Source organism: Canis aureus, chromosome 19 (assembly GCF_053574225.1).
Source record: "Canis aureus isolate CA01 chromosome 19, VMU_Caureus_v.1.0, whole genome shotgun sequence".
NCBI classification, from domain to species: domain Eukaryota; kingdom Metazoa; phylum Chordata; class Mammalia; order Carnivora; family Canidae; genus Canis; species Canis aureus.
Window position 1 is genome coordinate 57,707,611 of NC_135629.1, and position 21,741 is coordinate 57,729,351.

A 21,741-nucleotide genomic window follows, 5' to 3' on the forward strand; every position below is an offset into this window, starting at 1 on the left:
CCCTGCCCGTGATTGGCTCTCGCGGAGAGAGGGCGGGACCTTCGGGGAGGAGCCCCGCCCCCCCGGGATGTTTCCGTGGAAACCACACACAGCTGGCGCCCCGGAGCCTCGGGTTCTTTCCTCCGGCGCTTCTCTGCCCGAGCTCCCCAACTAATTTGTGCCTGCCTCCTTTTCTACCTAATTAACTGTGTACCTGGCGAGTTTTGCAGGTTTTCCTCCCGCACCTGAGCTAGTGACCGCTTATCATACAGATCCGAGGCGCGTTTTGTACATCATCCCAACCAGCATCCTGCCCCTCCTAGCATCTAAGGAGTGGAGGCTCGACACATACATCAGCAGAACCCGGTAAATTAACCCAATTAACCCAATTAAATTAAACGCAGTTTTTTTTTTAATCGAGAAAGCTTCAGTAAACGAATCTAGGGCTTCAAACAACAGGTGTTTTGGAACAGGACAGTGTTTTATTTTTTTAAGATTTTATTTATTCATGAGAAACACGGGGGGTGGGGGGCGTACAGACCCAGAGGGAGAAGCAGGCACCATGCAGGGAGCCTGACACCGGACTTGATCCCAGGTCTCCAGGATCACATCCTGGGCTGAAGGCGTTGCTAAACCGCTGTGCCACCCGGGCTGCCCCCAGGACAGTGTTTTAACCTATAACTACTGTAGCTCGTTAAAACAAACCACACACACACACACACACACACAAAACCCCCACAAAATCTTCAACTAAGGCGTCCCGGAAGGAAAATCTACTAGGACTAAATTGCCAAAGAACCCCTCCCCTTATTTCTGCAAAGGAAATTTTTAAAATCCCCAGGCTTTAACCATGCATGCATTTTAAATCGGATACAAGTGAATTAGGACACTTTTAAAAAAAGATTTTATTAATTTATTTGGGGGAAAGGGGAAGAGAGCATGAGCAGGAGGAGAAAGGCAAGAGAGGGAGACGCAGACTCCACCGTGAGCAGGGAGCCCGATATGAGACTGGATCCCAGGACCCATGACCTGAGCCAAAGGCAGATGCTTCACCAAAGGAGCCACCCAGGCTTCCAGGAGAACACTTCTTGCAACTTTCACACTAACGGTGATCGGTTGTGAGTCATGCTAGGAACTTACTCATTACTTACCTTCTATTAAGCACACCCAGCTTTATCCTACTTAATCTTCATTTTCGCTGTTTTCCGTTCTTGGAGGTTTTTTTTTTTTTTTTTTTCTCTCTTTCCCCAAACCCGTATCTACAAGGTCGATCTTCCCTAACCATCCCTGCCCACTTGCCTCCCCAATCCTAATCACGGCAGCCCTTTCTTCTTCATTTAAAGCACTTGCCATCCAGTGAAAAGTGTCCTAGTTCGCTAGTTCGTCAACCTCAGTACAAGGTAACGGGAGCCCTTTCCTGGTTTTTACAGTTGGTTTGCAATAAATAGTTGTTGGCAACTCAGGGACGGGCATTAAGGAGGGCACTTGATGGGATGAGCAATGGGTGTTATGTGCTGGCAAGTTGAATTTAAGTAAAATATTTAAATGATAGGCACCTGCTATACACAAATATGTCTGCCCCCCTTTACTCTTATGGGCTGAATGACTGGATTTGCGGACGGGCGGGCTCCCACGTGTAAAGCACCCGGGTAACAGTCGCGCCCGTCCACCGCGCGCCTCTCCGGCTCCGCCGCCAGATACCGAAACACAGCAACACCACGTGGCCCGCTGCGTACCACGTGACCCATGCTGCCAAAAGCGCCGGAGTCCGCCACCGTCCCACCATGCACCGCTCCATTCCCGCTCGAGCGGTGAAATCAGTCCTGATTTCCGGCCTCCATTCGGTCGCAGAGGTCAGTTGCCCTAACGACCGGCTCGCCCCCGCCTCCAAATGACGTCACTTCTCCCCACGCCCGCCTCGCTCGGGCACGCGCCTGCGCAGAATAAAAGCCAACGGGAGCCTGCTCCTTCTGCGCAGGCGCCGCGGTGGGGGGCGGGGCCGGGCAGCGCCGCGGTGCGCAGGCGCAGCCGTCGGAGGGTCGGCGTTCGGCCGCCTGAGAGGTGAGTGGGGGCGGGGGCTGGGGGTCCCCCCCCCAGCGCTGAGCCGGGCGGGCTTGGGGTTGGGGTCCGCGACTGGGAGCTCCCCGGGCTCCAGGGCCCGTAAGGAGAGGTTGGTCCGGGTCTGGAGTCCGCGCGATCCGCTGGCCGCCGTGAGTGGGCGGCGCGGAGGGGAAACTGAGGCAGGGTGGCGTCGGACAGGCCCCGATCAACCTCCCCCGGGACCCCAGGCCGGGGAGATGCTGGGTCGCAGGCCGGTGAGTGGCCAGCGGGAGGTGAAGGTGCCCCGCCTGGAGTGGGGTGTCTCCTGCCGCCCGGAAACACGGTCCTTTGGAATCGGGGACCCCGTAGTCGGGGCGCAGATCGGGGTCCTGCCCCAGCGCCCGCTCTCCCCCTTGGCCAGCCGCTGGGCTTCCCGGAGCCTCAGTTTCTCCCGCTGTGAAACGGGCGTCGTCACGGCCCCTGCCTGATGGGAGTGCGGGGTCCGGGGGGGGGTGAAAGCCGCAGCCCCCCCCCCCCCCCCCCCGCAAGGCGAGCGCTTCCGCGGGGTCGGCGGCTGTTAGGTCTTCCCCACCCGGAGCCTTGTGTCGGCGCCGCGAGGGCGGGAAGGATCCGGGGCTGAGGACCGGCTCCCGAGCAGCGCGCTGCGTGGAAGGACGGGCTCCCCGGGCTCCCCGGGCTCCCCGTGAGGTTAAGGAAGCAGGACGTTGCTCGGCTCCCCTACTTGCCGGGAGTCTGTGTTTTTAAGTAGGTGCATCTAAGAACGTGTTGGGGTGTTCCTGTTTTCCTCGGGTTTTCTATCCCTGAGTAGTCTGTCTCCTTTTCCTCTCCCCAGACCAGCGGTTTTGTCGCCCTGGGGGGACACAGGGCGGTGTCTGGGACGTCCCCACCGAGATCTGTCCACGCTGTGGAAGTTCAGGGCGCTTCTGCACCTGCCTGAGCTGTGCACACGGGGGTGGGCTACGAACCCACCCAAAACCTAAAACCTGCTCGTGCAGGTTTCGTGGGGAGAGGAAAGGGCACCTCAGAGTTTAGAGGCTGGAGCTCCGGCTGCTGGGTTCAGAATTCCTGGTGTGCATCTTCTAAGCTGGGTGACCTCTGCTAGCTCCCCCATCTTTCTGAGCCTCAGCTTTTCCTTCTGTTCCACAGGCAGTGGAGTGAACCACCCAGGGACTCAGGCGACTGGGTGGGTGGGGGGGTGGCAAATCCAGCTGCGCCTGGTTTTGTAAATGTGTTGTGGAAATCTTCTTCTTTTTTTTTCTTTAAGATTTTTAGTTATTTATTCATGAGAGACACAGAGAGAGGGAGAAGCAGGCTCCCTGCGGGGAGCCCAACGTGGGACTGGATCCCGGGATCCCCCCCTCCCTGGATCACGCCCTGGGCTAAAGGCAGACGCTCAACTGCTCAACTGCTGAGCCACCGGGCGTCCCTGTGGAAATATTCTTATCACAAAACCGGTGACTGCTTTTGCATGAGAACAAAGTCGAGTGGTTGCCACGGAAGCTCTGTGGCCCGGGAAGCTTTCTCTGGCCCTTTTCAGAAATGATCGCTGACCCCCTCCACAAGCCGTGGCGCGGACTGGACTGCGCTCGGCCTGGAGAGTGCTCGGCATGCCCAAGGGTTTCACCTGAGGTTTAAAATTCAGTCTTTTCAGGAAGGGTGAGCAACTCTAAATGGGGCTCGGCTCCGCCCCAGATAGAGAGCTGCTGTCTTACTCTGATCCTACGTTTTTTCTGCCAAGACCCCACGCTGGCCCATGTAGGAAATGAAAGAATAAAGGGATTGTTGGTAGGTAGGCAAGACCCGAGGTTTGTTGTCTCTTCAGCTCTTCCCAGAGAACTTGGTCAGGTAGCTGTGAGTTTGATGGGGATCTGATGATCCCCTAAGACCACGTGGATCAGACACTGCTGAGTGCTGGGGTTCAAAGGGAAAATATCTGTCCAGTGGCTCACAGTCTGGGGGAGGGCAGGGGACGGATGACAGAGTTTTAAAGCCTTGTGGGCCGGTGATAAGACTGGTACTTGGACTTTGCCAGAAAACGAGGGCGTCTAGCTCTGTCTGATGTAACTTTGCAGCTGGGTGTTGGAGGGAACTGAGAGTTTCCAGATGGGTTGGAGGAAAGGTGAGCAGTTGTGTGTGTGGAGCTGCGGAGGGTCTAGTGGAGGGCATCACATGCACACTCGTGAGGCTTTGGGGAGTTTTTTTGTTTTTTTTGGGGGGGGAGCTTTTGATGGTTTTTGAGCATGCAGAGCATTTTGGTGGCATTTTAGAAGTAAACAGGCTTTGGTGAGGATTGTGGGCTCAAGCCTTGGGACCGTCCTTGCTCAGACACCAGCGGTGTGCTAGGGTGAGAGAGAAGAGAGCGTTGACTTTGCCCACCGCTGTTTGTGAGCAGGGCTCTGGGTTCAGGATGCAGGCGGCAGCCCTCAGCGGTGGAGCTCCGCCTTCCGAGGGGGGCCGTGAGGGGTCGCTCATTTTTATGTGGGGCATGCCATTTTTTTCCCTTTGACCAGCTCTGGGCAAGGAAAGAAAAGGAGTAGAGGCTGATGTTTTTCTTCTTCTTTTTATTTTTTCTAATGATGAAATGAAAAGATGGACTGAGCACTGGGAGGGATTGTGAAGACCACCGGAGGAGCTGGCCCCAGGACCCCCACGCCACCCTCACCAGGCTCGCCGGGCACCCTGTGCGGCCGGCACCTCCGTGGTGCTTTCTGAGAGCTCATAAAGCACTCACTGTTCAGAGAGTAGGCCTTCTCTGAGAATTTTGTCCAGCAGCCAAAGCCCTACAAGTTGTGATTGTTCCGAAAGGTCCGGGTGCCTGGTAGGAGTCAAGGAAAACTGCCGTCCTCGTATTTTGTTGGGCCCAACTTTGTGGAGAGCAGAGGTGGTTCATCTCGGAAGCCGGGCGTGAAAGTGAGATTCGCAAACTGTCTTGCAAAGAAGCCACAGTTTTTATGGACCACCTGTGTCAAATGCTGTGCTGGGTCCCTCTTGTGCCTTGGGTTAGCAGTCCTCGGCAGTGGAGCCAGGCTCCCTCTGCTGCAGGGCTGAAACCCCAAATGTTGTGCAAACAAGGTTTTCAGAAAGTTCTTTGGTCAGAAAAATTTGACTTGTACTGATTTAGAATCTTTACTTTTCCACCTAGAGTTTCAGTGACTTTTAGCTGGGTGGTTTGGCCATGTCTGGGGACACCTGTGGTTGTTACCCCTGGTGGGGGGACCCTTCTGGCTTGGAAAGGGTGTGGCCAGGGGTGCTACTGACCCACCACAGAGAGTGACCTGCCCCTAATGTCAGAAGGGCGCAGGGGGACACAGCCTACGTTGATTATTTGGAAAAACATTGAGTCTGACCCCTGCTCATGCTGGACACCAGAGTTTAAACCCCCAGGGGTCAGAGGGTACAAACCAGGCGACTGCAGCATCTGTGAGTCGCCCCCACTCGGAGTGTGTAGTTAAGTGTGTGCGGCATCCCGGGACCTCAGGGGTCAGATGGTCACAGAGAGCAGTCTCCTGGGGGTCGGGAACCCCCTGACCGAGGTGGTCCCACCTGGGGGACATTCTGCTCCCTGCCTCAGGGCACACTGGACAAAGACCAGGGTTGCTGTTAGCACTCTGCACTGCACAGGACAGCTCCACCCCCGCCCCTCACACACACACAGCAAGGAATGATCCAGGCCCTGATGGCGATGGAGCCAAGGCAGAGAAAAATCTAAAGTAGGTCATGAATCCTTGTAACAGCTGGTAAGGACACCCCTGTTACCCCGTTTTAGAGAAGAGGAAAGTGAGAGTATTGGCTGGGACTCTTAGAAGGGACGGAGAGCTCAGGCCTGGGGGGAAGGGGCGTGGAACAGGCCTCAGGCAGAAATGGCTGGACCTGAGAGTCTCTCCAGGCCCTCGTCCTCCAGCCTGTCATCCTTGTGCCCGCCCCGGGCAGGCCCTGGGGGGCTCTGACTCCTTGGCCGTGAGTCACAGGGAGGGGCCGGGCCGGCAGAGAGGAGCCGCCAGGGTGGCAGGCAGTGCGGGGGAAGCTCAGGAAGCTCAGGAAGCGGGCAGTGAGGGAGTGATCAGGCCAGAGTGCTTCGATCCCGCGGGGCGGGGGACCCTCGGGGGGTGGGGGGACCCTCGGTGCAGAGGCCTTGAGGCTCCAAGGGCTGGGGGCGTGGGAGGGCAGAAAGGAGTGTGCCTTGGTCTTCTAGTTTTTTAAACCCTTGCCTCAGCAGTCTCCGTCACGCTCCCCCGCTCCCACCTTCACCACCTTCACCACCCGGACCAGGAGGGCAGGAAACTTCTGCCAAAGACGAGACTCCTTTCTCGGTCCGCTCTTCTGCGAGCGCCCCTCACCACCAGGCCCTGCAGTAGCTCCCCTCGTCCCACGCACCCGTACGTGTGCGCATGGCCCAGCGTGGGGGACCCACGGGAGGGGAAGGCCCGGAGCACACAGACGGGGCTCCGGCTGTGCCACCTGTCGGGCCCTGTGACCCCCGCCAAGACCCTGAACACCTCCGTCTGGTTTGTACCGCGGTGCTTTCGGGCTGGGGAGTTGGCGGACGTGAGGGCTAGGTGGTGAACGCGTGGGTTTGTGGGGGCCGAGATCGGGGGTATCGTGTGAGCACTTAACGTGACTTAAGAATGTGAGATTCAGGGGGTGCCCTGGGTGGCTCAGCGGTTGAGTGTCTACCTTTGGCTCAGGGCGTGATCCGGGAGTCGGGGATCAAGTCCAGCATAGGGCTCCTGCGGGGGGCCTGTTTCTCCCTCTGCCTGTGTCTCTGCTTCTCTCCCTTTGCGTATCTCATGAATAAATAAGTAAAATATTTTTTAAAAAATCGAGATTCAGTCTCCGCAGGCAGCTGCCCAGACGTGACCCTCAAGGCCTTACTTAGAGCACAACATACAGGGTCCCGGGATTGTACATCTGACAGGAAGCACTTGGGCTCTGGGAAAAAGAAATAACTTTCTAATTATAATAAAATACACGTAACGTAATGTACCATCTTAACCACCTCTAAGCGCACAGCTCAGGGCACGGAGCACACTCAACCCCGCTGTGCACCACCCCCACCACCGTCTCCAGAACCTTCCATCTCCCTACACGGAGACCCTGTCCCCAGGAAGCACTGACCCCTGCCCCACCCCTGGCTCCCACCACCTCCTCTCTGTGGACGGGCCTCCTCTGGGGACCTCCTGGGAGTAGGGTCCTGCAGGAGGTGTCCTTCTGGGTCTGGGTCCCCTCCCTGAGCCCGGTGTCCTCGGGGTCCCTTCCTTCCTGGGGCTGGGTTGTGTCCCGGGTGTGGACGGGCTGCCCTGTGCTAACCCATGCGTGTGTTGACAGACACTGAGTTGTGTCTACTTTTCAGCTCTTGGAGATGATGTCGCTGCCAAAACAAACATCTAAAATGAAAACAGCTTGACGTTTCAGCGCGTGTCTGGTCTCCTTGGGTTTGGCGGTCAGCAGGCCAACTGGTGTGCTCTTGTACCCCCTCAGCTGGGGAGCAGGACTCACTTTTGATGCTGTGCTTCCCCCAAAATGAGTGGGTTGTGATGGTTGATCTCTGTGGGCCCCCCGGTAGCCCCCAGAGACCTCCGGTCTAGGACCGCCTGTTGTCATCTAGGCTCCGGCTCCACCTAATCACAGACCTTCCAGCTGTAGGCGGCTTTCTGGCCAAAGACGCGTGTGTCCAGAAATGGGGAGCTCATTACCATCTTCAAGGAGCTTTAATTCCTCCCCCTGCTTACGGAACATGGGTTTGTTTTTTTTTTTAAGTTTTTCCTTTATAATTGAGGTATAAATCGTTTACCTTAAAGTATGGTGGTTTTTGGTATATTTACGCTTCTCTGAGTCCAGAACATTCCATCACCCCAAAAAGAAACTGTCTCCATAGCCTTCACCCCCATCCCCCCTGGCCCCCACGAGCCCCCTCCCCGTCCTGGACGTGTCACACACGTGGGCTCACACCCCGTGGGGCCTCCTGTGTCTGGTTCCTCCACTTGAAGAAGCAGCTGTCAAGGGACACAGATTCCCACGAAGCAGAGACCGAGCAGACGCGCCCAGTGGAGGCACCGTCTCGGTGTGGCGCTGGCCTGCGTGGGGAGCCTGGGGCCACATGACGGGCTCTCCCCGGCTTTGTTGAACCATCGTGGCTGGTAACAAGCTAACGAGAGTGCCAGCAGGAGCCCCGCTCCTTGTTTTCTGTGGGGGCACGGGCTGCTCACCCCCCTGCAGGCGTTTTGGGGAGACCGAGGTGCTGACTGCTGCGGGTTCCTTGGGCCGGCCGCTCCTCACAGGCCACGGTCCCCAACCTGTTGCTTTTGTCGGTGGGAACGACCAGGGAGGTCGTGGTGTGGAGGGGATGACACAGTGTTGCGTGACGTGCCTGACCCATCATAGACCCTTAGGTAGCAGAACCCTCTTGCCCAGAATGTTCCAGACCAGGGCTCTCCCCTGGGCATGGCTGACACTGGAACTGATAGTTTTCCATTATGTGGGCGTCCTGGGAGCCGGGGGCTGAGCAACATCCCAGGTCCTCGTGGCCCAATGCCAGGAGCACCCCCATCGTGGTGACCACGGATGTCCCCAGACATGGCCCAGAGTCCCTGAGGCAGGGTCACTCCCGGCCTGGGAGTCCAGCACTTGGAGAGGGACCAAGAGCTGGCCTTCAGGCGGCCTGGAAGGGGCTCCGTGCCCCTGCACCTTTCGGGCTACTCTGGGCCCCTCCCCTCCCAGCTGTTTACCCCTCACTTACTCTTCAGATAGAGCTGGCCAGGCGAGGCGTCTGGGGGCTCAGGATGTGAAGTGTCTGCCTTTGGCTCGGGTCACCTGGGTCATGACCCCAGAGTCGGGGGGGGGGGACGTCGGCTGCAGCCCCCTGCTTGTGCTCTTGTGCCCTCGTGTGTTTATGCTCTTTCTCTGTCAAATAAATAAAATCTTTAGAAAAGACCTGCCCGGGGCACTTAAAGTGGCTTCCTTGGGCCTGGGGCTCGTGCAGGCCTGGTGAGCCAGCACCCGGAGGTCCGGGGAGCCTGGAGCAGCAGGTGCCACCCGTGCCCTCGGTCTGTGCTCCTCACGGCCCTGGCTTGGCTCCACAGATCTTGAAAACCCCAGGGCATTGTCTCTTCCTGTTTGAAGATGGATAACAAGAAGCGTCTGGCCTACGCCATCATCCGGTTCCTGCACGACCAGCTCCGGCACGGGGGGCTCTCGTCCGACGCCCAGGAGAGCTTGGAAGGTACGTGTGGGCCCGCTGTCCTCCCTGCTTCCCGCCACACAGCCAGCCCCGTCACCTCAGGCCCAGCTTCCTGCAGGAGTTCTGGTGAGCTCCCCATATTTCATCAAGGTGTGGTTCCAGAACATTCTCCACCGTAGTCACACTGATCAGAGAAGAAAGGCTCATTTTAAAGAAAGGGTGGAATGGCCACAGCGCCTGGGAGCCGCACAGGGCTGGGGGACAGGATCCCAGGCTGGACTGGCACTTGAGTGGCCTCTGCCCGGACCCCGCCACCAGCCCCTTGGCGTCCACCTGGCTCGGCCTACAGTGACACAGTGGGAGTTGGCGGTTCGGCACCTGCCATGTGCCAGGCCTTTGACCTGGGTCTCACAGAGAGGGGACTCCCCAGAGCCCCAGAGTCTGGGCTGCATTCAGAAGAACATGCTTCTGTCCACCTCACAGTTGCAATCCAGTGCCTGGAGACTGCTTTTGGGGTGACCGTGGAAGACCATGACCTCGCCCTCCCTCAGACTCTGCCGGAAATATTTGAAGCAGCTGCTGCAGGCAAGGTGAGTTTCTGGGCTTCACAGGACAGGCGTAACAGCAGGAGTCGCCAGGGCCCCCAAGCACCCATGCAAGACCTGAGTTCTCCCCCAGGCTGCTTCCCGGCTGTGGACCAGGGAAGTGGGGGCCCGGCCCCGGCCTGAGGTGCTCTCCACAGTGCCTAGCTGCCCTCGGGTGGCCCCTGAGCAGGAGGGAGGCCGCGGGTGTGGGCTTTTTGGAGGAGGAGACGGTAGGGTTGCCCTCTGCCTGCAAACGACTTGTCTGCCTTGGGACAGGAGGTGCCGCAGGACCTGAGGAGCCCCGAGCGGACCCCGCCTTCAGAGGAGGACTCAGCCGAGGCAGAGCGCCTCAAAACCGAAGGTGAGCTGAGACTGCATCCCCACCAGGCACCTGACCCACCTGGCCTGCGGGGCGGCAGGGCCGGGGGGGCCCTGGGGTGCAGCTGTGGGAGGGGAGCCGGGCCCCTAAGCACGCAGCGCCAGCATGTGGGAGGATAAGCCCCGCGCTCGGCCCGCGGGGATGTATGCGGGGCAGCCGCCAGGGAAGGCATTCCCCGCAGCTCCCCGGTGGCCACACGGCGGGCACGTGGCCCAGCCAGTCCCCTCCCACACCCAGGACAAGTGCAGGCGTGTGTCTACAGCACCCAAAAGGTAGAACGGCCCAAATGTCCATAAACTGGTAAAGGGTGAACAAAACGTGATGTATCCATGTTCTGGAATGTCCCTCAGCCCACATGTACCACCCCAGGGACGGACCCTGAGCCCACGACGCTCAGGGAGGGAACCAGATACAGGAGGCCCCACAGGGTGTGAGTCCATGTGTGTGACACAGCCAGGACGGGCTCGCCCACGCACAGGGGAGGGGGCTCAGGGGCCAGGGGAGGGTGAGGAGTGACTGCTCATGGGGAGGGACTTTTTTGCGGGGGGAATGGAACGTTCTGGAATTAGGTTGTGGCGTTGGACACTTGTGAATTTCTAAAAGCCGCTGAGTCATTCACTTTGAAAACGTGAGTTTTACATTCAGATTACATTTCGTGAAAATTGGTTTCTTGTGAAAGAAGGAGCAAAGAGACTTATGTTTCCAAATGTCACGACCAAAGCAGTGACGGTCATCACCCAGTGCCGGCTCAGGCCAGAACCCAGATCCTCCTCCACACCCCAGCACCCCTGAGTGTTGCATCCTGGCCCCCCGGACCCTCCCCCCCAACGTCTTGCACCTTCAGGGAGAAGCCCGGGAGAGCTGGGCTGGACGTCTCGGCCCCTGGGATGTGACGTGAACAGCTGGGCATACGTTGTTTTTTCTTTCCCTTTAGGAAACGAGCAGATGAAGGTAGAAAACTTTGAAGCTGCCGTGCACTTCTATGGGAAAGCCATCGAGCTGAACCCGGCCAACGCCGTCTACTTCTGTAACAGGTAGCGGCCGGGCGCGCTCGGGGAGGTGTTGACACTGTGATCGTTCATCCAGCGCCCAGATAAGCAGCCAGCAGCCTGTGGCCAGCAAGGCGTCAACAGGAGCTGATCGTGGCATTAAAATCAAAGTTAGGGACACCATTCTGCACAGGTGTTGGGTGAGGACGCAAGCCAAACCACGGGTGACCATATCGCGCCTGCGCTCACGGTGGCGTTACTGCTGGCCGTGGGGAGCCCCGTGTGGCTGGTGCTTTAAGGGAAAGTTGCCTCAGCCTCCCAGAGCCTCCCAGTACGGACCGCCGAGCTGACGACAGGGCCTGAGAGGGAGGTGGGACAAGGGTCGCCCTCCAGGGCACAAGCCAGGGCCCCGGCGTTGGATAGCCCAGGTCGGGTGCGCAGAGCTGCTCTTGTCTTAGTTTCTTTCCTCTGACTCTGGGGCGAAACACAAACACACTGACAGAAAAGTTGCACGCGTAGCACAGAGAACGCCGTCCACCCTCCACTCGCACAGCGCCCAGCGCTGAGTACTGCTCAGCCCTGCTGCCTTTCTGGGGGAAACGTAAAGTGGGATGTTAAAAACTGAAAGAGAAACCATCTGGCGTGGTAAGCTGAGTGCTGGGACGGGTCTCCCTGTGAATCCGAGTCCCTGTCTGATGGCAGGTGTTCCCTGGGGGTGCCTGGGCCGCTCAGGCAGTGTGGTGTCTGCCTTTGGCTCAGGGCGTGATCCCAGGGCCCTGGGATCAAGTCCAACGTTGGGCTCCTGGCTTAGCAGGGAGTCTGCTGCTTCCTCTCCCTCCCCTCCCCCTGCTCCTTTTCTTTGTCTCTCAAATCTTAAAAAAAAAAAGTAATAGATGTTCCCTAATGTAAAGCAAGCACCGGCTCCCAACGGTGGGGAGACCCTGGGTGCCGAGCCCGTTGACTTGGGTTCAGACTGGTCTCGTCACACCTGGGTGCTCTGCAGCGTCATCAGGACGAGCTGCCTCCATCTCCCCAGGAGGCTATCCCAGCTCCCACCACGGGTACTTGGCGGACAGAAGCCCTGGGCAGCCCAGTGTCCCGCCGCCCACCTGCCAGATGGGGAGACTGAGGCTCCTCCATGGCAGCGAGTGAGGGCCGCAGCTTTGCCCACCCTGCTTTGTGTCCCCAGAGCTGCGGCCTACAGCAAGCTCGGGAACTACACGGGTGCCGTTCAGGACTGCGAGCGAGCCATCTGCATAGACCCGTCCTACAGCAAAGCCTACGGCAGGATGGGGTGAGTGTCGCGAGGGGCCACACGGTCCCTGCCTTCCTGGTCCCCCCTCCCCTGCAGACAGCCCATGCCCCTTTCCTATTCGGGCTGCTTTCCACACGCCCAGCTCCGTCACCAGCTGACCTCCAGCAGTTCCCTTCCGTCTGGATGGACGGTCAGGACTTGGCCCCACGCGGATGCCAGTCATAAAGCTGGGCCTCCCCCGCGCCCCCAACTGCTCTGAATCAGGGTTCCCACTTCCCTGTGTCTTGTGCTTCCGTGATGTGCTGGAGCAGCTCACGGCCTCAGGGCAGGGTCCAGGAAGGTCCTCGGCACAGATCCCTGTCTCCCTAGAGTGGGGTGTGATGCTGTCACCAAAGGGGACGTCCACATGTCATTGTTCAGGAGTCTTACAGCCCGCTCTCCAGCCTTCTCCCCTCCCAGAGGTTTGGGGTTGCCAGGTCCCCACTCAAATCCCAGCCTTGGTCTTCCTGGCCACCAGCCCCATCCTGAGTCACCTCACGGACAGGAACTCGGGTGTAATCAAAGGGGCTCATTATAGAAACCACAGGAGGGATCCCTGGGTGGCGCAGCGGTTTGGCACCTGCCTTTGGCCCAGGGCGCGATCCTGGAGACCCGGGATCGAATCCCACGTCGGGCTCCCGGTGCATGGAGCCTGCTTCTCCCTCTGCCTATGTCTCTGCCTCTCTCTCTCTCTCTGTGTGTGACTATCATAAATAAATAAAAAAATAAATAAACTAGAGGTATTAAATTAAAAAAAAAAAATTTAGAAACCACAGGAGACCTCTGTGACTTAGGAAGTTTTGTGTCTTAGGAGCTCTGTGCCGAGAACAGGGCCAGCGTGTCTGACCCCCTGCCCTCTGCCTCTGAGCCCTTCCTCTGGGCCTTCCAGCCCATCCTCTCAGCCCCCGCCACCCTGGCGTGCCGTCCCCGGCAGACGCTAGGCCCAGTGGCGCTGGAGCAGTTGGGGCGTGGCGGGTGGGCAGCCCCCGGGCCCTCTCCCATGTCCTGGTGTCTCCCCCCAGCCTCGCTCTCTCCAGTTTGAACAAGCACACCGAGGCCGTGGCATACTACAAGAAGGCCTTGGAGCTGGATCCTGAGAACGAGACTTACAAGTCAAACCTCAAGATAGCCGAGCTGAAGCTGAGAGAGACGCCGAGTCCCGTGAGCGGCCCGGGAGGGAGCAGGGGAGCGTGGGCCGGCGCCTTTGTTGTGGTGTCTGTGGGGAGGGGCGGGTGAGGCCGGGGATGTGGGGTTAGGACAGGCCAGGCGAGCAGTCTCTGCAGAGTCTGGGGCACGGGGTCCGACTGGCTGTCGAGTACCTGGCTCTGGGCGGTCAGGGCAGAGGGTGGCGGCTGTGAGCATGAGATGCTGATGGAGGAAGGCTGGGTGTGTGGGCTGTGGACTCACTGGCCTGTGTGCTAAAGGTGGACTGGTGGTGTCCGGCGTTGGTCACCCCTGAGGCCCTCCAGGGGCCCAAGGCATCAGAGCGTTACAAAATACTTCTCCTAAGGGATCAACGGGGTGGCCTGGGCCTTTAGCAAACACTAGCCGCAAGGCCTGGCCACTCAGTTGGGAGGGCGTCTGGGCCGTATGCGTCTTGGGACTCCAGCCGGCCCCCTGTGGGATCTTCCGGGGGCCAGTGTCATGGTCCTGTGGCCACTCACCAGGGCTCTTCTCATCCCCACAGACGGGAGGCGTCGGCAGCTTTGACATCGCCGGCCTGCTCAACAACCCCAGCTTCATGAGCATGGTAACCTGCGCTCCCATCTCCCGCGGGCTCTGGGCCCACCACCCGGGGCTGTGTCTGCCTGTGAGGGCCGGGGCTGCCGGCCTGGGCGGGGTTGGACACTGGGCCCGGCCGTTCCTTAGGGTTGTGACCGGGGCATCTGAGGGGCTGAGCAGCATCCCCAACCCCACCCTCTCGACGCCAGGAGCTTCCCCCGTGTGACCACCACCTAGGTCCCCAGACACTGCCATGCCCCGGGGGCAGCACTGAGCACGAAGGACAGCTGGATCCTGCCTCTCCCCACCCAATAACCCGGGAAACCGCATCCGTCTCTCCAGCTCGGTCTCCTCCTCATGCTGTGGAGACCCTGACGGCAGCACACCCCACCTGCTTCCCAGGGTTCGGGTGGACGCCACCACCTTCTGACACCAGAGACTTAAGGCCAGAAGCACTTGTTCTGTGCGGGGCGCCCAGCTGTGAGCCTCGGGCTGGTCGCTGCACACCCATGGCCGTTGATGGGGGTCTTGCTCACCGCAGGCCACACTGCTGGCTCACGGGGCCTCGGTCCAGGGTCTCCAAGCATCAGGACGAGAGAAATCCCCAGCCTTCTGGCCGCAGAAATACCCTCAGGGCAGCAGGGAGCGTCTTGTCTCCTAAGTCGGTAGAGGCCGCACTTGGTCCGCAGGCAGGATGGCTGGCCGGGCATGGCAAGGGGCCAGTGCGGTCCGGCAGGGCTCACACCTCACCCGCGTCTGGGGTTGGCAGACCAGCGGGGTTTGTAGTTGCGTTGGCACCCAGGTGTGCGTCCGTGGTGACGCCAGTTGGGCGGGCGGGGCAGAGGCTGGCCCAGCAAGCAGAGAACCTCGATGCTGGTGCCTAAAAGTTAGCCGGCCCCCGGGAGCCACGCCAGGCAGGCCCCTCTTCATCCCGCTTGGCCGCTTCCTGAAACGTCATGGGGCGGGGGGGTGCGTGACGTTCAAGCACAAGCGTCTGTCGCAGCGGTGTTTACCGAGGGAGCAAAACGAGGCTCACCATGCAGATGTGTTCAGTGGCTGGGAAAACGGATCAGAATACGTCTACACGGCAGAGCCTAAGCAGCCAGTAGATGCTGAGGTGCTCGGGGGTCTCTTAAAAGACCCAAGCAGGATAAAGTGGTAAAACGTGGCAGATCAGAGGTCGAGGAAGGGCGTCAGGAAGGCCCAGGGCCCGGGCGCCGAGCAGGAGGGGCGTGTGTGGTCAGGAGACGGTGCGGGCACTTCCCTGTGTGATTTGTGTTCTTTTCTTTAGGCGTCAAACCTAATGAACAATCCGCAGGTTCAGCAGCTGTAAGTGACAACCATGCTCCTTCGGGTCTGGGGTTAGATTTCTTATCGTGACAAGACGCACCTGCCGTAAAGCCTGCCCGTTTTAACCATTTCAGGGTTTACAGTGCGGTGGTGTTAAGTACATTCACAGTGTTGTGCAGTCATCACCGCCATCTAATTCCAGAACATTCCATCACCCCAAAAGAGTCCTTGTCCCCATCAGCCATCACCCCTCTCAGCCCCCAGCCCCCATGAAACCCCTCCCCGTCCTAGATGTGTCACACACGTGGACTCACACACAGTGGGGCGTCCTGTGTCTGGTCCCTCCCGAGCATCGTGAGCTCGGTTCTGGGTCCATGTCCAGCAGCGGAATCTCTGGGTTGTGGTGATTGTGTTTAACTTAGTGAACACCTGCCCGACTCCGGTCAAGTCCTAAAACACAGCTTCTCATCCACTCACTGCCGACATTGGGGCAGATCACTCTGGGGGGGCGTCTGGGGCGCTGTGGGGGCAGGCCAGCACCCCAGATGTGACCAGTGTCCCCTGGCTGAAGACCTCTGTCTTTAGGCCAGAAACCAAGGCTATTCTGAGTGAGCTGGTGGCATCACAGCAGCCGCCGTCGGGGCGGGGGCGGGCGGCCGTGGCTCTGGGCCCCAGGCGGGCTGCCGTGAAAGGGCAGGGACGGCGGGAACGGGAGGGCTGGGCTGTCCGCCACATCGCGGGCTCTCCTTGCAGCATGTCCGGGATGATTTCGGGCGGCCACAACCCCCTGGGGACTCCCGGCACCAGCCCCTCACAGAACGACCTGGCCAGTCTCATCCAGGCGTGAGTAGACCCCTTACTGGCCCTCGGGGGTGGCAGCGAGGGCCTGCCCAGGACCATGAGAACGCGGGTGCCGTGTGCCCATGCTCTCCGCTGGACCCCGTGGCCTCCGGTGGGGGGCGGGTGCCGGGGGAGTGGCCAGGAGGGCGCCTGGGCCTTCCGGTTGAGCCGGGCACGCCTCTCCCGCAGTGGCCAGCAGTTCGCCCAGCAGATGCAGCAGCAGAACCCAGAGTTGATAGAACAGCTCCGGAGTCAGATCCGAAGTCGGACCCCCAGTGCCAGCAACGACGACCAGCAGGAATGACCGCCCTCGTGAGTGCCCTGTGCGTCCTGAGCGCCGATTTGACGGCCCTGCGACCTCAAGGCCGGGCGGGTCTCTGTGGTGGGGGGCGCCCGGGATCATCACGGCCCTCCCCGGCTGTTTCTGTGGCACCCTGTTCCTTCCCGGTTGCGTGTGGGTGGGCTCGTCACTGCGCTGGGTTTTGCGTAGCTGACGGCTGACATGTCACTGCTTCCCGGCAGGGCCGCGGCCTGAGCGCCAACAGGCAGTGTTTGTGCAGAAAGCCCCCGACGGCCACAGCGATGGCCAGCAGGGTCCCTGGGAGGGAGGCCAGCAGGCCCACCCGGGTTCCCCTGGGCGGGGGTTTGCTGTAAGCCTCTGTTACTGCAGGATTGCAGGGAAACAGACTGGGGGTCCCGGGTGTCCCGGTGCCTGTGCTGGCTTGGGCCCCCTGGGGGTCCCAGGAGACGTGCCTCCTGGCACAGTGGCTTTCCCGCCCAGGAGACATGGGCATCGTTGTCCTCCCGTTTCTCCTTTGACTGTGATTTTCTACTAAAAATTTAAAGGGCAGGGCGCCTGCCTGGCTCAGTCCGCAGAGGCTGTGACTCCTGATCTCATGAGTCATGAGTTCAAGTTCCGTGTGGGGTGTACAGATTACTAAAAAAATAAACTAAAAAAAAAAAAAATAGTTTAAGTTTTAAAAGCCAAAAACACGGAGCAGCAGGAAAAACACCTTCGAGCTCTGCCTGCAGCAGCACACATTAATCATTTGGGCATATTTTTTCCAGCCTTTTTTTTTTTTTTTTCTCCAAAGTACTCTTAAAAAAAAAACAATAACAAAATCTCATTGAGATCAGTTTTGCGTTTGTTACGTGCTTGCCAACCTTCCCCATCCTTGGCCCCACAACCTGCAGCGACGTTCTGTGTCCGCAGTGACGCCGGGCCGCTGCCTGACCCGCCGGTGTCTTCTCCCCGCAGCCCTCCCAGTGCCGCCAGCTCCTTCCCACCGACTGGAAGCCGTCTCGCATTTTGCCGTCTTCTTCCCTTGGACCGCCTGAGAGAGAAACAGAAACAGAAATTGGACCTGCATGTTAGGATGGATTTTTATTGCTCCCTCCGCCCCCTCCTCCCTGTTTGTAGTCTCCCACGGCCCCCAGACCCTTCTCGAAACAGAGCCAGCAAGCTGTGAACGCAGACCAGCACTGATCTCTCCTGGCCCCCGAAAACCCAGTCAGCAAAAGTATTTTCTAGACTGTTCCGGGGCAGGGGTCGTCCTCAAGCCACTCTCCAGGAAGCAGCCAGTTTTGTGTCGAGCCACGTCAGGGACACCCGTGGCTCCCAGAGCCCCTTTCTGCAGCTCCACGGTCTGTCTTCAAAGGGTCTCCGCAGCCCGGTGAGAAGCCACTTCTGCGTGGACCTTGGCCTGCCCAGCCGCGCCCTGCTCGGATGAGCTCACTGCCAGCCGCGGTCTGGGCACCAGGGTCCGCCCTGCCCCTCGGACCGCGGGTTTTCGCGTGAGGAGCTCTTCAGAGGCATTTTCCTACGAGACGATTTCCGTGGCCTGGCTCCCCAGTTGGGAGCAGGGGCGGGACCGTCCTGGGGTGCATGGGACCAGGTACTGGGACTTCTTCCACTCGAGCATTTTGATGGACACGCGTCTCATCTCTGATCCTCTTATCCCAGTACTCCTGACCGACCGACCCCAAGGGGCGGATCACGACCTTGGGGCCCGTCCCCAGCTGGGCGTCCAGCGCACCCCCTTCGGCCCACGGGCGATCCTGCCGGCCGGCCTGTCTGGGTCCTTGGCAGGCTCTCTTGGCCTGTTTGGGGCTGGGGGGACCGGCAGGGGCTCCTGGTGCCACCCGCCTTGGCCTGACATTGCCACGCGGCCACCAGAGCTGCTTCCAGGGCGGGCAGGCCTGCCAGCCGTGACCGGGCGGCCTGCCCAGGACACGAGGCCACTGCAGAGGTCCCCACGGCCTCTGCTGGCGCGGGATGGGGGGAGGGCAGGTCTGCTGGCACCAGTGTTGGCAGCTGGCTTGTGGGAGGTCCCCTGGTGGTCCCGGCCGTCTGCGAGGTAGATCCAGTACTGTGTGTTGTAGGTAACTAGTAGGGAGACGGCCGCTGCCCGCCACCCGCAGTCCGTCACGTGTCTGGCGAGATGTGTCCTAACTTGAGTGCTAGCCATGGTGACAAGCAAAACGTGTGGGGAATAAATAGACATCACGACCTCTGCTCTGCATTGACCTCTCGCCCCCCGCCCCCCACCGTCCTGCCCCAAGTTTCCAGAAACCCTCAGCCTGGAGCTCCCACCTCAGGCACGTGCTGGGGGTCAGTCCTGCCGATGACGGACACGACACAACTGGAAACGGTTTCCGGGTCAGAGGTCACGGACGGTTCCGGGCTTGTCCTGTATCTCTCCTCTCGTCACCGTCCCACTCGCCCCAGGGGCCAGCCTGGACTCCGGGCCGCGGGCGGGGCCGTGAGGCTGCCCCGTGTTCTATTCTAGTATGTTCTGAGGGAACATCCGGTCTCTGTTGGGTAACCCACAGCACCCCCTTACACCTGCTGCAGGTGAGGGAAGTGGGCCCGGGAGCCCAGAGCTTCCCGGGCTGGTCCTGGCCCCCTCACCCCCTCGCAGGGCGCTGTGCTGGGAGGAGCCCTGTGCCCAAGGGCGCGAGATGGCGGGGAGCGCCCCGCCTCGTGAGGACGAGATGGGGGGCAGGCCGGTGGGTCCGGGGCGCACGGGGTTCCTCCGCGGGCTCGCCGCGCGGTCCTGCCCCAGGGAACACTGGTCTGATTCCAGGGACGTCTGTGCTGTGAGGACTGGGTGCTCCCGGCATCTGGGTGGGGGTCGGGGATGCGGTGCCGCCCCCGCCAGCCCGGCCTGCGACCCTCACTTTGCTCAGCTCCCCCCCCCCCCGCTCGGGTTCTGCACTTGGCACAGCAGCCCGCGTGATGCGGGTGCACCTGCTCGGAGGTCCCCACCCAGGAGCGCGGGCGGGCGCTCGGACGTGAGCCACATGTTCCAGAAACCTCTGTGCGTTTTAGGTCTTCCCAGATAATCTCCTTGCTCCTGCCCGTGCGTCGGTCACCAAGCGGCCCAGCACTGCGTCCTCCGTCCTCCGACGTCACCCCACACCCGGCCTAAGCGTGCGGGAAGGATCCAGAAACTTTCTGTTGGAACCGCCGGCAGAGTGGGAAGAGGGGAAGGGGGGGAGTAGCTGTCAACGTCTCATCCCAGAAGCTGGCAGCTCCCCGTGCGACTTGACGAGACGTGTGTCACGGGTAATAACCGCTCGATCCCACACGAGGTAGAAATAGGCTCTTCCTGAACGTTCCTGTCAGGTGCGTTGAGAGGGAAGGAAAACTCGGCCGTTAAACGCGGCGTTCGCAGAAGTCGTGACCCGAGCAGGCCTCCAGGAGTAGGTGGAGCCCGGGATGCGAGGCGCTGCCACAGCCTGGGGTCCCGGGGGCGCCGGGGGACCGGCCGGGTCCGGGGGTCATCACAGCCCGGGGCTCCTGGCGTCAGGATGCAGCTCAGCCCCCCGCAGCCCCAGGCCGAGCCCCCCCACCCCGGGCAAGAGCAGCCCGTTGACCAGCTCTGGAGGCCGGGCAGCCTGGAAACCCCAAACCCGACGGCCTTCTCAGCACCCCCCACCCCTGCTGCATCCGAAAACCAGTTATTTCCAAGTGGCCCTCGGAGATGAGACACTGAGGCCACCAGGTGGCGCCGGTGCCGCGGCCTCCCGACGCCTCCGTCCCTGGCGGCCGGCGTGTGGCCTCCGGACCAGAGGAACGAGCCTCCGGCGAATCCTGAAACGGCCCGGGCTGGAGCTTTGGAGCGGCCACGGTCCGAGGGATCGCGCCACCATCCCGCGTGCCTGAGAGCGCGAAGCCCTTCCAGGCGGGGGCTGGAGGGGGAGCCCCACAGGCTGCTCGGCTCGTGGCCGCGGAAGCTCTCTGGAAGCTCGTGGAGACCCGGCCGGTGGGATGGGGGGGCGGGATCCGTTCTTCCCTCTCTCGTTCCCACGCTGCTCCCGCCCTTCATCAAAGCCTAAATGCGTGGAAGTGCACAGCTCGGTGGGTTCCACGGAGCGAGGGCGCCCCTGTCGTTGACACTCGGACCAAGAACAGAGCCCAACCAGCACCCTCGTCCTGCCCCCACGCTCACTGCCACTTAAAGGGTAATGCTCCCCCAGTGTTTACTGCCATGGGTTAGTTGTGCCTGGTTTTGATATGCATACAATGAAATCTAAAAAAAAAAAAGGTAAAATTATAAAAACCATAGAAAATTCACAATATGATTTGGAGTAGGCAAATTGAAGAGAACAAACCACTGGGATAGTTAATTTTACGTGTCCACGTGGCCAGGCCACAATACCCAGATACCCAGATATTTGGTCAGACACCAGTCTAGATGTTGCTGGGAAGATATTTTTTAGATGAGAGTGACATTTAAATTAGCTTTCAGTAGAACGGGTGACCCTCCACAATGCAGGTGGGTGGGCCTCACCTAACCAGTTGAAGGCATTAAGAGAAAAGACCAGTCCCCTCAAGATGGCCTTGGGACTACAGCGAATGTCAACTCTTCCTTGGGTCTCCAGCCTGCCTGAGTGGCTGAGGCCATTTGCAATCCGTATTTGACAAAAAATATATAAAGAACTCCTACAAATCCAAGAGAAAAATAGAACCCGATTTTTTAAATTGGCAAAACACAGGCCTTTCAAAGAAAAACAGGATATGCAGTTAGGCCGTAAGCATATGAAAAGAGGCTCAATGCCGTTAGCTACCTGAGGAACATTATTAAACCCATAATGTAAGACGAATACACCAGAAGGGCTAGAATGACCAGACGAAGCAAGTGCTGCTGTTACAGAGCTGCATCCGGGCCCCCAGGACCGGTCCCAGGTGCGGGACGTGCGGGGGCCCTGGGGCTCAGCACACACAGCCCCGTGGCCCTGCCTTCCATGGAGAGGGCGTAAAGCGCACAAGATCAGGGCGGAGGCTGGGGGGCGGGGCGGGGACACCAGGCTCCAGCTCCCAGGGTCCATCCCCGGGTGACCCACAGGACACGCTCAGTTCCCCCAACACGAACTGTGACCGCGCGCATGAGGCGTGGTCTTGGGCCTGGGAGAGACCCGGC

General features: G+C 59.9%; 1 protein-coding gene and 1 long non-coding RNA gene across 7 annotated transcripts; one reads left to right on the forward strand and one right to left on the reverse strand.

Moving 5' to 3' along the window:
* Nucleotides 1–95: 95 nt before the first annotated feature.
* Nucleotides 96–18,824, forward strand: SGTA (small glutamine rich tetratricopeptide repeat co-chaperone alpha). 6 transcript variants are annotated; one of them, XM_077860591.1, is made up of 12 exons: nucleotides 96–345; nucleotides 9,120–9,259; nucleotides 9,701–9,807; nucleotides 10,078–10,162; nucleotides 11,115–11,214; nucleotides 12,359–12,463; nucleotides 13,486–13,624; nucleotides 14,151–14,213; nucleotides 15,477–15,514; nucleotides 16,229–16,318; nucleotides 16,505–16,638; nucleotides 17,574–18,824. In XM_077860591.1, the coding sequence occupies exons 2-11, from the start codon at nucleotides 9,160–9,162 to the stop codon at nucleotides 16,617–16,619; spliced, it is 942 nt and encodes a 313-aa protein (XP_077716717.1). In that variant the 5' UTR covers nucleotides 96–345; nucleotides 9,120–9,159; the 3' UTR covers nucleotides 16,620–16,638; nucleotides 17,574–18,824. The 6 variants fall into 6 exon arrangements, with proteins under 6 accessions (XP_077716717.1, XP_077716716.1, XP_077716721.1 ...); XM_077860590.1 differs by lacking the exon at nucleotides 96–345 and adding an exon at nucleotides 1,892–2,040; XM_077860595.1 differs by lacking the exon at nucleotides 96–345 and adding an exon at nucleotides 1,892–2,040 and having other exon boundaries at nucleotides 16,505–16,627.
* Nucleotides 17,345–20,438, reverse strand: LOC144290909 (uncharacterized). The gene is made up of 2 exons (XR_013358395.1): nucleotides 19,632–20,438; nucleotides 17,345–19,129 (listed from the first exon to the last, which is right to left on the reverse strand). It is a non-coding gene; the product is annotated as an uncharacterized LOC144290909 (long non-coding RNA).
* Nucleotides 20,439–21,741: the final 1,303 nt, after the last annotated feature.